Genomic DNA, 16142 nt, shown 5'->3' on the forward strand with positions numbered 1-16142 from the left:
CAGCTTCTGTCATCTGACCCTCCTCTCCCATCCGGGACCCCCGAATGTTCTACCACTCTGAACTGCCTAATGCCTCGCCTTCCCCATCTCATCACTCTCCCCAACCCCTCAGCCCACTCTGACCCCTCACCCTCCCAACGCCACTCTTCGCCCTCCCTCTAGTCTCCTTGACCCCTCCCATCCCTTATCTCTGACTGAGATATATATATATACACACACACCTGTCTCCCCACCCCCTCAACCCACCGGCCCCCTGATACCTTCTCATGTGAGTGCCCCTCCCTCCGCCGCTTGCTCCTGGGAGGTGGGGCCATTTTCTGCAGCTCCTCTTCCTCCTCCAGATCCGGGAGCACAACCTCTTCGAACCCATCGAACTGCAGGCACAGGGGAGACAAATGAGTGGGGTTCACAGCGCCCACATGCCACCCAGCAATGGTGCAGGGGGTTGTAGTGCTCACCATTGGCATCCACACAGCAGGGACCATCTCCAAACGCACTGGTTCCTGGGTTGGGTTCCACATACAATCCCCAGCACTTGGCGCGCACGCGCACACACACACACCCTCCCCACCATCCCAGAGCCAGACAACCAGTGCCCCGTTTTCCCTGCTGCAGAGACCACCTGCGCATGCACCCCAGGGTCCCTGTCCAACAAAGCATCTTGAGTGTGGTAACATGGTGGTAAAGGTGGCGTCTGGCATGCTTCTCTTTGTCAGTCGGGGCACTGAGTACGAGTCAGGAAGCCGTGTTGTAACCGTATAAAACCTTGGAGTATTATATACAGCTATGCTCGGCCCATGAAGGCTTTGGAGAAGGTTCACCGGGATGCTGTCAGGATTAGAGGGCAGGAGCAAACAAGGTTTGTTTTCTCTGGAGCGTCGGAGGCTTGTAAAATTATGAGGGGCATGAATAAGGTAGAAGTCAGAGACCTTGTCATAGAAATATCAGCTCCTAGATGTTTAAAAGGCATTTAGACAGACATTAATATGCAGGGATCGCACGGAAACTGTACGGGGGGGGGGGGGAATAAAAGGTTCAGTTTAACTTGGCATCATTGTGGGCTGAATGGCCTGTTCCTGTGGGTGGGGCATCCAGAAGCTGCAAGTACCCTCTGGTCAATCAACGCGCATCCACCCCAACGCTGCCTGGATCAGTTTTCCTGTTGTAAGGAAAGACTGGACAGGCTGGGCTGGAGTGGTGACTGGGAGGAAGGAGGTACATATAGAGTTGGGGGGGGCGGTGGTGGCAGAGGTTCAGGGAACCAGAGGGGGAGTTTTCTCACTCAAAAGCTGGCTTCAGCTTGCAACACATAGCCCAAAGGGGCAGGGCCTCTCCCAACATCTATTGGAAGTGGTGAAGCTCCTACCCAATGTGCTGAATGGCCTGTATCTACTCTACAATTCCAGGAGAAGTGACAGCACCTTGCACAGATTTCAGTGAACATTCCTGCCCGGCACACACTCACAAGGAAACTTCCCCAGTAGCATTTTCCCTCAGATTTGTTCAGGGAGAGGGAGTAAGTATGGAGGATCTCACCTGCACAATGGGGTCTCCAACACAGGGTAGGGGAGGCTGAGAGGTGGTTTTCACAGACAGCTTAACCCCCACCGCATCCCAGACTCACCCTGGATAACCAGAAGTGAGGGAGATTTGATAATGGTTTACAGCTAAAGGCCCTCGATACACGGGGGCTCGGACTCCAACTCAGTCCCTCCCCACAGGGGTGACCATTCAGCAGCTGCGGTTGGGGGAAACTCTCAGCACCGACGTTCCTGCAGCTTCTGTTGGACTAGAAACCCCAGACGGGCTGAATGGTCCAGTTCTGTGCAGTCACTCTACCAGACTGTTAGCGTTTGCAAAGAAACCCAAAGCCCGATAATAGCATCCCCACCCGAGTGGGTGCACGCTCCCAATCTGTCAGCCCCACTGCAATCAAGTACGCCACCTGGGCCCTAGTGCTCACCTCGTACTCCTTGTCCTCGGTCCAGTTGACCTCCTCAAAGTCATTCATCCGACTGGCAGGGGGCCGCAGCTGATCAAAGAAGAGCGAGAACTCATCCTGCAGGTGGTGATGGCCCTTCAGGAGCTGCCAGACCTGCACCTTCAACTTCCAGGGGAAGGGACAAGGCAGGAGAGGACGCAGGAGCATGTGTTAGATACAGACAAGTATAAAAACAATACTCAGGATGTCCAGATACTCCCGAAGTCAAAGCTCCCTCGACACTGACCCATCACACACTCCCAGGGTCAGACACAGAGTGAAACTCCCTCTACACCGTCCCATCACACACTCCCGGGGTCAGACACAGAGTCAATCTCCCTCCACACCGTCCCATCACACACTCCCAGGGTCAGACACAGAGTGAAACTCCCTCTACACCGTCCCATCACACACTCCCGGGGTCAGACACAGAGTGAAGCTCCCTCGACACCGTCCCATCACACACTCCCGGGGTCAGACACAGAGTCAATCTCCCTCCACACCGTCCCATCACACACTCCCAGGGTCAGACACAGAGTGAAACTCCCTCTACACCGTCCCATCACACACTCCCAGGGTCAGACAGAGTGAAACTCCCTCCACACTGTCCCATCACACTCTCAGGATCGCACATAGAGTGAAGACACCATGCGACACCCTGTCTCTCTCTACCGAAGCCAACAGCACCCCCTGGAGCCCGCACTTTCTGCCCTCACCTCGGCCACGTCCGGTGGCGAGCACACTGCGCAGTTCTGAAGCGCCTTGATGACCTTCTGCAGCTGCGAGGGGTTCTCAGCGAAGCAGATCTCCAGCTGCCGGAGAAACTTGCGGCTCTTGTCGAACGCCTGCTGCTCCTCGAACTGGGGAGGGGAATGGAGACCGTCAAGCAGACACTCAGGGTAGGAGGGGGATTGGGGCCCTTCTTTACCTCCCTTCCCATGCAGCCCAGCACCTTTCAGTCCATTGCAATTGTGTACCCTGTGTAACCCACAGCAAACAGAGAATGGGGGGAGGGAGTGGATGGTGACTGGATTTGAGAGCTGGATTACAGGCACTGGTAAGAAGGTCACGAGACCTGTGGGCTGTGTGCAATGATCCCATAAAGGCTTAAGGGATGGGGATCCCCTTTAAGGAGGGGTTGCCATCTGCCCCCACCCTTCTCGACTCGCAATCCTGACCCGGCAGGGGCTGCCAGGATTTGGAACGGTGGGGGCAGGGGATGGTGAAATAGCAAGCCCACCCCTCCCTAGCTGTTTATGTTACAGGCTTACTTCAGCAGCCAACATCCTAACCCCCCACCTGACAAATGCTGCGGAGTCTGGGTCAGATCAGTTACAGACTTTTACCTGGGCAAGGGCTCATACTGGCAGTAACCTGGGTTCATGACAGAGTCCCAGGAAAGTTAGGAATAATGTGAATAGTGGGTGGGAAAGGCTCTTGGAGACAGGTGCTGAAGCCGATATCTCCCTTAAACCTTTCCTCTGTTGGTACTTGCCCAACTGTCTTTTAAATGTTGTTAATGTACCCGCCTCAGCTGCTTCCACTGGCAGCTCGATCCATACAGACATCACCTTCTGGGTGAAAAAGTTGCCCCTCAGGCTTCAATTAAATATCGCCCATCTCATCTGAAATCTGCTCACAGTGCAGATAAGTCTGGTAAAAAGACAGTACACGTTCACCCCCTCTGTGCCTTCCACGATTTTATATGGCCCTCAATCTCCTGCAACCCAAAGAATAAAGTCCTAGCCTTAACCCAGTCCCTCGAGTTCTGGCATCATTCTTGTAAATCTCCTGCGCTTCTTCCAGCTTAATGACATCTTTCCCGTAACAGAGTGACCAAAACTGTACACCACACTCCAGCTTTGCTGCCTAGAGGAGAATTGAAGTAGGGTTGATTACTATCGGACTGACACTAATTATTCACTGAGAAAGGTGAATTGATTAGGTCTTCCTCATAAATCTTTTCCACACACTTTCCTGTTTAGTAACATCTGTCCTACAGAAAAAATCAAAATCAATGCAATACCGAATACCAGACGCTTGGTGAGTGGATTCATCACCGGCTTTTCCTCCTCACTCAGAGTCCCCAGCAGGAAGCCGCTGGACAACAAGTCTCCCCAGAAACAGGGCTCAGTGAAGTGGCGATGGTTTAGGTGACAAAAGCGGCAACAGACAGGCCACTCAGCCCATTGAACCTATCCTACGGTGACAGGATGCTGCTGGACTTAGCTTGTGACTGATGCAAGGGCCCTCTCTGCCTTGTGGCTCCATTCCACCAGTCCTTATCCAGTGAAACCACACCCTTATCACTGATGAGATGCTTGCCCCACTGGCCGCCCCCCCCACCCCCCGTCCCCACCGACATTCTCACCAGCCCACACTGAAGAGCCTGCTCGGGGAGCAGGAAGGCAGCAAAGTCCTTGAGCAACTGTGGCCAGTCCTGGATGATCTCGCACAGGTCCCCGTAGAGATCGACCACCGTCCGCTGGTCCCAGTTGGTCTCAAAATCGTACAGGATCCGCAGGAATTCCTCATACTTGCCGGGAACATCTTGGAGGGCTTCTCTCACCTGGGCAACGGGGAGAGCCCAGGATCAGAGGGGGTCCAGGTGACCCCACATGGCCAACGCAAGCAAGGGTCCAATCCCACAGACCGGGGTTGCAACGCCAGAAACCCCACCCACCATTGTCACAAGTACCTGCCCATTTGCCTCCTCACAGTGCCCAGGTACATCACTCACACCTTCACCTTACCCAGTCGAAACCCCACCATCTTACTTTGCCCAGGAATGTAAACCCCTTCACCTCAACCAGGTACACGCCCCACCTGCCCCTCCTCAACATTCCCCCCACACACTCAGCTCACCCAGTGCAGACCCCTGCACCTCACCTTCCCCTAGTGTGCAAAACCCACCCACCTCTGCTCCCATCACCTTGCCCAGGTATGCTCCCGGCCCCTCACCTTGGTCAGGTAGGCCTGAGCAAAGGCCATGTCCTTCTGCTGGCGAAGCGGGTCGTTGCTGAGGATGTCCTCATCGTACAGCAGCAGCAGCTTGGAGGAGTCCTTGCTGACTCTCCTGCGTCCCCTCCTCGCCCGGGACCGGCACCCGGCCCTGCCCCTGCCCGGCAGCTTCGCTCCCTGACCTGTGGGCGGCAGATGCAGACGCACCAACGGGGATGAGGGGTGAGAACAGAAGCCAGCGTGGGAGAAGCACCACAGAATCACCTCCCAACACCAAGGATCGGGGACCAAGAGGCAAGGGAGGGTGAGGCAAGGGGAGGGTGGGAGAAGCGGGGTCTAAAGAGAAAGAGAGATGGGGAAGGGTGGAGTTCCAGACCAATCCTTAGGCTGTATTGGTAACAAACCTTTCCCTGGTGTTTCAATGGACTCGTGATCAATAAATGAAAGGGGGAGGATGTGAAAGGTATGGAGCGATGAGGGGGTGAGTGAGGCACAGCAGGGGAGTGGAAGCTACAGATATCCTGTCCAAGGATGAGGTTCCCAGACCACAAAGTGACACAGGGCTGCCGGCAGGCACTGGGATCTGGAGTAACACACACAGGACGCAGGATAAACTCAGTGTGTGTGTGGAAGGAGATGGACAGTCGACATTTAACACCAAACATCCACCATCCCCCTGCCTGCACAGATGCGGCTAGAAAGGCTACAGGGCATTGAGTTCTGGTCTGCAGTACGGGGGGATTGGGGGGTGGCAGGAGAAACGAGACATCAACCCAGGCTCTGCCTCTGAGTGTCTGTGTCCTCGTGGCTCTGCTGAGCTGCAGACAGGCATTGAAGCCCCTATGCTGATGAACACGGAGGGCACTGGGACCCCAGCGGTGCCCCTACCTGGCAGCCGGCTGCTCGGGTGGACATCATGGCCGGCCGAAGACAACGGGGACCCATTGCTCTCACTCAAGGCTGCCTCTCCCGCCGCCTGGTCGCCCTCCTTCTGCAGCAGCTCCAGCCCCTCGCTCTCCTCTTCCTCCTCCTCCTCCTCGGGCTCTGTGTTCTCTTCCTGCGAGTTCTCTTCCTCTGAGTCACCCTCCTGGTCCTGGTGCTGCTTGGAAGCCAGCCAGGTCAGCTTCTCCATCGTCTCCTGCAGGGAGCAGAGGGTAGGGTCAAACCCTGCAGACTAGAACTAGGGCTCATGGGTCAAGGGTGAGAAGTGAAATGTTTAAGGGGAACTGCTTCATTCAGAGGGTGGTGAGAGTGTGAAAACAAGCTGTAGCGAAAATAGTGGATGCAGATCTGACCCCTACAGAGAAATTTGGATAGGTACATGGATAGGAAATCGATGGGACTAAGCAGATTAAGAGTTGCTGTTTCTCTGCAGTAGTACTATATGACTAATGGGGCTCAGCTCCCTCTCAAACCACCCCATCTCCTCCCGTCCCTCAACCCAGCACTTCTGGGAAACAGGAACTTCTGACGTACAACAAGCCCTTCGGTCCACAACCTTTGTGCCAACCGTGTTGCCAAGTTAAACCAAGTCCCTTCTGCTGGCACGTGATCCATATCCATTGTCTAAAACGTCACCAACCATGGCAGTCCATTCCAGGCACCCAGCTAATCTGCATCTAAACAAGAACTTGACCCACAACTCCCCTTCAAACTCCCCTTCCACCCTCCAGACAGTTTTACCCAGGGAAAAAGTTTCTGTTGACCCTATCTATACCTCTCAGAATTTTACCATAAGACTTTTAAGATGTAAGAGAATTACACTATTCAGCCCATGAAGTCTGCTCCATCATGCTATCATGTCTGATTTGTTATCCCTCTCAACCCCATTCTCCTGCCTTTGAGGACGGACTAACCTGTCAGTCTCCATTTTTAATTTACCCAATGACTTTGCCTCCACAGCCGTCTGTGGCAATGAATTCCAAAGCTTTTCCACCCTCTGGTGAAAAATTCCTGCTCATCTCTGTTTTAAAGGGACATTCCTCCTGTCTGAGTCTGTGCCCTCTGGTCCTAGACTCCCCCACTGTAGGAAACATCCCTTCCACATCCACTATTCTTCAGCCTCTTGCTATTTGATGTGCGTCATTTTTGATCCGTCATTCTTCTAAACTCTAGTGAGTATAGGCCTACAGCCATCAAACCCTCTTCATATGTTAACCCTTCCATTCCCGAGATCATTCTCATAAACCTCCTCTTGACCCTCTCCAACGCCAGCACATCCTTTCTTAGATATGAGGCCCAAAACTGTTCACAATACTCCAAATATGGTCTGACCAATGCCTTTTGAGTCTCAGCATCACATCCTTGCTTTTATACTCTAGCCCTGTCAAAGTGAATGCTAACATTGCATTTGCCGTCCTTACTACTAGCTCAGGTCTCACCTCAGCCTCTAATGTCCCAGAGAATACAATTTTGTCCAAACTCTCATAGCTAATACTCTCCAATCCAGGCAGCATCCTGGTGAACCATTTCTGCACTCTCTCCAACCACAACCACAAACAATACTCCAACCGGGGCCTCATTAAAAATTTATACATGAGACAAGTCACACAGGACTTACACAGCGAACAGTGGAGCCCGGCGGCAGGGTAATTAAAACAGAGGGACCTAGGGGTACAGGTACAAAGTTCTCGGAAAGTGTGGACACAGGTAGACATACTGTGGTGAAAAAGGCATTCAAAATGCTGCAGGAGTTGAGATGTCATGTTACAGCTGTACAAGAAGTTAGTGAAGCCATATTTGGAATATTGCCTGCAATTCTGGTCACACAGCTATGAGGAAGGATGTCACTCAACTGGAGAAGGTTCAAAAAGAGATTTACAAGAATGTTCAAGGTCTGGAGTTATAAGGAGATCAGTTCGATTGGGGTTTTACGCCCTACAGCATAGAAAGCTGAGGTTTACAGAGGTTTATAAAATCATGGGATGCGTAAGTAAGGTCATGAGAGTGGACAATCTGGAATTCATTGCCATAGACGGTTGTAGAGGCCAAGTCATTGGGTGTATTGAAAGCTTATTAATTTTTGATGAGCAAAGGTATTAAAAGATTACAGGGAGAAGGCAGGAGAATGGGGCTGAGAGATAATAATCCCTCAAACTACCAGGTTTAGGAACAGTTACTACCCCTCAACCATCAGGTTCTTGAACCAAAGGAAATAACTTCACTGTTCCCACAACCTATTGACTCACTTTAAAGGACTCTACATCTCACATTCTTGGTATTTATTGCTTATTTATTTATTAATATTTTTTGATTCTTTTTGTATCTGCACAGTGTGGTCTCTTTTGCACACTGTTGGTGTGGTCTTCCATTGTTTCTGTTATGGTAATTACTCTATGGATTTATTGAGTATGTGCACAAGAAGGGTTGCATATGGTGATAATAAATTCCATGATGGAATGGCAGAGCAGATTCCACACGGGCTCCTGTGCTTTATGGCCTTCTCTCAGTGTGGTCCAAAACAAGAGGGCGTGGCTTTAAAGTGTAAGGGGGAAGATTCAAAGGGTCCTGAGGGGGCAACATTTTCCACACAGGGAACGTTTCCGTGCTGAGTCTCTCTGCCTCTTTGGCAACTTACCTGTAGCTCTGGGACAGAGAGAGCCGACTCTTCAGAAGCCGAGGACAAGACTTCTTCATCTTCCTCATCCTGGGTGAGGTCATCGAAATCGTCATCCTCCTCCTCCTCCAGCCCCACTTTCGTCGCCTTCTCCGACTGGCTCTTCCCATCCTGCAGGTTGACCGAGGACTCCCCGGCACTCAGCGTGTCATCGGATTTCTCTGGGAGCCGCTCCTCCTCCTCCTCCCCCCCATCCTCTCCTTCATCCTCCTCCTCCCCCCTCCCCACTTCCTCATCCTCCTCCATCTCCTCCTCCTCAGCCTTGCCCAACTCGGGGGGGCTGGCAAAAGGCTGCCCCCCCTCACCGGGGCACTCCATGGTTGCATTATCTGGTGGTGCTCCCACGTCCAGCTCCTGGCCCAGATCCAGGATAAGTGGCTGTCCCTCTGTCTGTCCAAAAGAGGGAGCAGGCCGGGGTGGGCTCTCTGCTCTGGGTTTCTCCTCTCCCTCATGGGGGGAGCTCGCCGAGGGGCCCTCTGTTTGCTCCTCGGGGAGGGAGCTCGGAGCAGGTGGTGTGGAGGACACAGGAGACCCCCATGGACCCTCAAACACCCTACTGGGGTCCAGGGCCTCGGTGGTCTGGGGGCTGGCGACTGGCGGGGCAGGGGGATGGTTCAAGCCGCAAGGGAAGGCAGCCGGCCCCACCACTACCGTGGCCACCTGCAGGGTCTGCCCCGGGTATCCAGCGGTGACTGAGGACTGAATCACGTTGCAGCCTGCCCCCAGACTCAGCAGCTTCACACCAGCGGGGACAGCCAGGAGGACAGGGGCCCGAGGGATGGGAGGAGGCGGTCGGGTGACCAGGGCAGAAGCTCGCCTTCCCCAGGGCCTCCTGCGGGAGGAGGAGGAGGGCAAAGAGGAGGAAGGCGGTAGGGCAGGCTGAGCCGGGTGCAGGGTGGAAGAGGGTGCTGGAGCCGGCTGGATGAGGCGAGGGCGGGGACGGATGGCCTGCTGCCTGGCTGGGAGGAAGGGTCCTGCCTGCCTGGGTGAGGCCTTGGCTGGTGCTGGGTGGATGGGGACAGGGGGTTTGACAACCGGAGTACGGTGTCTCCGCCGGCGAAGGTCCTGTCGGGACAGGTGGGTAATCCTAGGTCTCAGCTGCAGGAGCAGTCCCGCAGGGATAAGGAGTGGGAAACCACTGCTCCAGTCCAGCCCTTCCTGGTTCCCCTCCACCACTTCCTGGCTTCCGCCGGCCCCTTCCAGACTCCCTCCTGCCCCTACCCCTTCCTGGCTGCCGCCTGCCCCTTCCTGGCTCCCTCCTGCCCCTCTCTGCTCCATCCATTTCCGAATCACTGGCAGGCTCTTCTGCAGGGGTGGGAAGAGGGTGGAAGGGAAATTGAAGAAAGACGAGCAGGGTTAGTCCCCGAGCCCAGACAATACTAGGATAGGCCACTCTGACAGAGCGGTGGGGGGACAGTGACGGGGTGGGGGGGACAGTGATGGAGCGGTGAGGGGGGCAGACAGAGAGTGGAAATTTAATGCACGAGATACGCAATGCAAGGTGTGAGAGCAAAACCACCAGTGTCCAGGTACAGCAGTGACTGAGCCAAACGCCAGCTAACGGGACGAGCTTGGGTGGCCAACATGAGCCAGTTGCCTGAAGCGGCTGTTCACTTCCTCAACCCTGTTCCTCTAGCTGCTGGCTCCCATGTCACAACTACCCCCACCACCCAATTTGTCACTCCCCGTGACTCAGCAAAGATACACTGACCAGTCAGTAAGACCAGTGGTACTTTAGTCTTCAGTGAAAAGGGGACTCAAGTTCCAGAGTCTCTGCTCCAATGTCCTCAGTCCTGGTTGCATTCAACATCAGCAGCATCAAGGACGGGGACGTCAGGAGAACACACACTCATTGAGGGACAGTGTAGAGGGAGTTTCACTCTGTGTCTGATCCCGGGAGTGTGTGATGGGACGGTGTGGAGGGAGTTTTACTCTGTGTCTGACCCCGGGAGTGTGTGATAGGACGGTGTAGAGGGAGCTTCAGTCTGCGTCTGACCCCGGGAGTGTGTGATGGGACGGTGTGGAGGGAGTTTCACTCTGTGTCTGACCCTGGGAGTGTGTGATGAGACAGTGTGGAGGGAGCTTCACTCTGTGTCTGACCCCGGGAGTGTGTGATGGGACAGTGTAGAGGGAGCTTCACTCTGTGTCTGACCCCGGGAGTGTGTGATAGGACGGTGTAGAGGGAGCTTCACTCTGTGTCTGACCCCGGGAGTGTGTGATGGGACAGTGTAGAGGGAGTTTCACTCTGTGTCTGACCCTGGGAGTGTGTGATGGGACAGTGTAGAGGGAGCTTCACTCTGTGTCTGACCCCAGGAGTGTGTGACGGGACGGTGTAGAGGGAGCTTCACTCTGTTTCTGATTTAAGCTGAGACTTTGCCCGGTGCTCACCTGAAGCCAGTAGGGCAGCCGACCACTCCCTCGCTGGATGGGTGGGCACATGTCCCCCGGGGGCACAGCTGTAATCCGGCTGGGCATGGGTGGTAGCACCTTCCTCTTCCTGAACAGCTGCAAGAAAATGAGTGATGCTTCACATGTGGGGAGGGGAACACTCACTTCCCACACCTCTCCTCTTCATGAGATGCCACACTCAACCCTTCCCATCTGTGAACACCTCTGACCACAACACTCCTACCCTTCTCTGTGACCCCCCTCCATCCCTACACCCCCCCCTGTCTCTGTGACCCCCCTCCGGCCACTACACACCCCCCTGTCTGTGTCCCCCGCCGGCCCCTAAACGCCCCTTCTTTCCTGAACATCCCCCTCCCTCCCTGAAAGTACCCCCCACCCCCACCAGTTCTAAGCTGGAGCTTTCAACCTCCCATTCTCTCGACCAATCCCCAGTGTGCTCCTCTGAGGGAACCCCTTTCTCCATCAAGTCCCAGATCAGCCCTACGGGACTAGGGGGTTGGACCCAGTCGGACTCTCTCTTCCCAGCATCGATGGACCTCCATCCCTCCCCCCCACCATGCCCCACTCTCTCCCACCCTCCCCCCCACCGTGCCCCACTCTCTCCCACCCCCCCTCCCACCGTGCCCCACTCTCTCTCGCACCTTAACGACGTTGTCTGGCGCCCGGCTCACACTGAGGTTCTTGATGTGGACAGTTAGCTGGTGGTAGGTCTTCGGGGGCATCAGGTACTGACTGATGAGTGGCTTGGGGAAGTCTGTATCCTCAAAGTGCTTCAGACCCAGGGCCAGCAAGCTGCAGGGACAAGAACAGAACAAGTGATGGAGAATAGAAGGGACCCATGAACACCCAGGCCCCTGACCTGCTCTCGCAGGGGGTTGGTTACGCAGACAGGAAGGGGTGGAAGGGCCATGGGGCGGGTACAGAGATGGAAAGGGGTTTAGGGAAGGGAAGTGGGTTGTTACAACGCTGGGTTGGGGTAGAGGGCGATGGAGAGGGTTTTAGTGGAAGGAAAGGGGTTACAGGGATAGGGAGGTGAGTCGGGATGGAGGGGTTTACAGAAACAGGGAAGGGCCTGGCTACAAAGACAGGGTGGGATATAGGGACAGCAGTAGGGAGGGGTGTAAGGCCTGGAGGGGGATAAGGAAAAGGGTTTAGGGAAGGGAGCAGTTACAGTGATGGGGAGGGAGGGGTTTATAGAGACAGGGAGGTGTAGGGACCCACTCTGATCTGCCTGGAACTTGTTTGGCTGTAGAGCGATGAACTGTCTGTGTGAATGAAACCCAACCCTTCACTGTGAGGGCTCTACCTTAGTCTGACATCGGATACTGCCACACCATGCACCAAAACATCACAAAGTCACATGGCATAGAAACAGGACATCAGGCCCAACTCTTCCATGCTGACCGCCTCAGCCAGTCCCGACTTCAAGCACTTGGCTCACATCACTCTAAATCTTTCCCACCCATCATACCTGCCTCAACCACTTCCTCTCGTCGGTGTTTCGCTATGCCCACCGCTGTGTGAGGGAGTTGCCCCTCAGTTTCCTGAGCGATGCTATTATAGCTCGGGGCGTTGGAGTTCAGAGTTCAAGCAGCTTGTTTGTTTATTGACTGATTGATTGAGATACAGCATGGAACCCTCCAGCTCAGCAACCCCTGAACACTTCTAACCCAATCACAGGACAGTTTACATTCACCAATTAACCTAACCACTTGGACTGTGGGAGGAAACCAGAGCACCCGGAGGAAACCCATGCGGTCACGGGGAGAGCGTACAGACTCCTCAGAGGCTGTGGTGGGAATTGAACCCAGGTCGCTGGCACAGTAAAGCGTTGTGCTAATCACTCCCAAGGGTTGCTGGAGGGGCGAAGAGCCCACTCTGTCCTGTATCTCTAAACTAATTAATTAGAAAATGGTCTGGGCCTGAAACGTTGACCCTCTGTAGCTGCTGCCTGGCCTGCTGAGCTCCTTCAGCATCTTGTGTGTGTGTTCACATGTTAAATCCTTCTCCCCCCCCACCTTAAACCTGTGCCCTCTGGTTTTTGATTCCCCTTCTCTGGGAAAATCACTGCGTGTGTTCACCCATCTTTACCCCTCTTGACTTTATACGCTTCTAAAAGACATGGGAGCACAATTAGGCCATTCAGCCCATTGCGTCTGATCTACCATTCATCATGGCTGATCTATCATCCCTCCCAAACTCACTCTCCTGCCTTCTCCCGCAACCTTTGATGCACTGACTAATCAAAAACCCAGCAACCTCTGCTTTAAATATACTCAACAACTTGACCTCCGCAGCCATTTGTGTCAATAAATTCCACTTTCACCGCTCTCTAAAGAAATTGCGTCCATCTCCGTTCTAAATGGAAATCCTTCTATACTGAGGCTGAGTCCTCTGGTCCTACTCCCATACTACAGGAAACATCCTCTCAATATCCACTCTATGTCAGCCCTTCAATATTCGATAGGTTTCAATGAGATCCGAACCACAGCAAATATAACCCCAGAGCCATCAAAACTCCTCATATGTTAACCCTTCCATTCCTGGGATCACCCTCTCCAATGCCAGCACATCCTTTCTCAAGAATGAAAGCCTAGCACGGCTGACAGTTCCCTCGAGTCCTGGGCCAGATCAGGCAGTGGAAGAAGATGGGAGACCCGGAGGCCGCAGGGGTGCACGACGCCGTGGAACCTACTTGTCCTCGCCCTTGGTGAAGGAGGCTTTGTCCTTGGGCTGCCTGGGCTGGAGCGCGACGTGAGGCAGTAGCTCTGGGTACATGAAGATGCCACGGGTGGCCAGGATCCACGCCAGCTCTCTCGGCAAGTAGCTGGACTCGTCACCTGTGCCCGAGGGAAGAGAACCGGCTTTAGAGACATCAGAACATGGCACTGGGTGGGGGTGGGGGAGGGTGCAGCGGAGGAAGGGTAGTGGGGAAAAGAGGGGAAAGAGTGCGGAGAGGAGAGGTGAGGGAAGACAGAGAGGGTAGGAGGATCACGGAAGGCAGGGCTGAGGAGACTGCGGGGGGGGAGGACCGAGAGAGAGAAGACGGGGCAGGGTAGAGAGAGAGAGGGGGCAAGGAGGCAATGGGAGAGGGAGAGGAGAGTGGGGTAGGCAGGCAGATGGAGAGGGGAGGTGGGGGGGAGATGGAGGGGTGGTGGAGGGAGACAGAGAGGGGTGGTGGGGGGAGGGAACGGGGCTTGGGGAGAGGGAGAAAGGGAATCAGGAACATAAAGGGAGGGGGGAGAAAGAATGCAAGGGAAAATGGAAGGGCAGAGAATGAGAGTGGGTGGGTGGGAGGTAGGGAGGGAGGGCTGAGAGGTGAAGGTAAGATGATAGTAACAGAGTGGGCAGCGAGTGACGGGGGTGGGGAGATGTGTGCATGCCCTCTGACTGGGAGGGTGACAGGCCAGGTGCCTCCTCACTGTGAGGGTGAGGTGGGATGGAAGGGGCGCCCACTCACACTTCCTGTTGATCTTTGCCTCTTCCTTGGGTGGCGGAGTCTCCACGTGCAGCCTAACGTGTTGCTCAAACTCCTCCACCAGTGACAGGGCCTCCTTCAGATTGCAGGCTGAGAAGGAGGATTGAAAGCCCGGGACCTGGGCCGAGTGAATCTCACTGGCCTTCTCCGCAAAGCTGGCCAGCTCGTTCTGTGGAGCAGTAAAGTGGACAGTGAGTGCCCTTGTCATCTTGTCTTTGTGAGCACTGAAAGTAAATAAATTTGATGGGTGAAGGCCCTGCCAACAATGCATACGGTATCTGTTACAGATGTTATATATGGCAGAGCAGCGATTATTGCAATGCTATTTCAGCGTGAAGCATCAGCGTTCAGAGTCAATCCCGTCGTCCCCCGTGAGGCGTTTGTACGTCCTCCCTGTGGAAAGTGTGGGCTCTTCTCCGAGTGTTCCAGTTCCCTCCCACAGCCCAAAGGCATTCCAGTTCATGGGTTAATGGTCCTGTGGTTAGGCTCAGGTTAAATGGGGGGTTGCTGGACGGCGTGGCTCAAAGGACTGGCATGGCCTGTTCTGTATTGTATCTGAATAAATAAATAAAATGAACCATGGAACAGGCCCTTCAGAACACAGCAGGTTTCTACGGACGTACCCTGGAGGGTATTCTGTCTGGCTGGCTCACACTACCTTATCATTGTTACCCTGTTTTTTTTACACTACCTAATTATTTTAATATACGTATTGTAATTGTTGGTGCGTAAGGCGTTCATCTAGTGATCTGAAGGTCACTAGTTCGAGCCTTGGCTGAGGCAGTGTGTTGTGTCCTTTGAGCAAGGCACTTAACCACACGTTGCTCTGCGACGACACCGGTGCCAAGCTGTATGGGTCCTAATGCCCTTCCCTTGGACAACATCGGTGGCGTGGAGAGGGGAGACTTGCAGCGTGGGCAACTGCTCAGGCCTGCGCCCTGGAAACCTTCCAAGGTGCAAATCCATGGTCTCAGGAGACTAACGGATGCCTATTACTATTATTTTATTGTAATTTATGGAATATTTTGTCTTGCACTGTACTGCTACCACAAAACAACAAATTTCACAACAAATGTCAGTGATATTAAACCTGATTCTCATTCACGCAAAGTTTCTTTCTTGTCCCAGTTCATTTTCAACTGCCTGATGAAAAATGGAAGGTTGAGTGGGGCTCAACGTCAATAGGAGCTTGAGGAGATCTGGTACGTCGCCAAAGACCCACAGGTTTCTACGGATGTACCCTGGACAGCATTCCGACTGGTTGCATGGCTGGTCTGGTACGGAGCCGTCCCAATGCTCAGGATCAAAAGAGGGCTGTAGACTCAGGCAGCACAACACTCCCAACCACCAAGGAGGTCTCAGGAAGGTGGCGTCCATCATTAAGGACCCTCACCACCCAGGACATTCCCTCTTCTCATTGCTACAATCATGGAGGAGGAACCAGACATCGTTTTATTCCGAGCTTCTTCCCCTCAGATTTCTGAACGGTCCAATAACACTACCTCACTATTCTCCAACCTACACGACCTGCTGCAGGAACTCAGCAGGTCAGGCAGCATCTATGGAAGTGAATAAACAGTTGACGTTTCAGGCCGAGACGCTTCATCCAGACTGGAAAGAAGGGGAAGGTGGGGGGAGGGAGTGTGAATTAAGAAGCTGGGTGGTGAAAGGGAAAAAAAGGTAAAGGGCTGGAGAAG

At 54.0% G+C, this 16142-nt stretch overlaps 1 protein-coding gene across 3 annotated transcripts in view; it reads right to left on the minus strand.

The window, feature by feature from the left end:
* Positions 1-16142, minus strand: part of LOC134343032 (GON-4-like protein) — a 65256-nt gene that overhangs the window by 5736 nt on the left and 43378 nt on the right. For all 3 annotated transcript variants that reach the window (XM_063041855.1, XM_063041856.1, XM_063041854.1), the window contains exons 17-27: positions 14428-14614; positions 13663-13807; positions 11609-11759; positions 10947-11063; positions 8520-9863; positions 5831-6080; positions 4943-5124; positions 4353-4550; positions 2698-2841; positions 1964-2107; positions 261-374 (exon numbers count right to left, since the gene is read on the minus strand). In XM_063041855.1, coding sequence (XP_062897925.1) covers positions 261-374; positions 1964-2107; positions 2698-2841; positions 4353-4550; positions 4943-5124; positions 5831-6080; positions 8520-9863; positions 10947-11063; positions 11609-11759; positions 13663-13807; positions 14428-14614 — 2976 coding nt within the window. The remainder of the gene's footprint in view (positions 1-260; positions 375-1963; positions 2108-2697; positions 2842-4352; positions 4551-4942; positions 5125-5830; positions 6081-8519; positions 9864-10946; positions 11064-11608; positions 11760-13662; positions 13808-14427; positions 14615-16142) is intronic.

This window comes from Mobula hypostoma, chromosome 2 (assembly GCF_963921235.1).
Source record: "Mobula hypostoma chromosome 2, sMobHyp1.1, whole genome shotgun sequence".
Taxonomy (NCBI): domain Eukaryota; kingdom Metazoa; phylum Chordata; class Chondrichthyes; order Myliobatiformes; family Myliobatidae; genus Mobula; species Mobula hypostoma.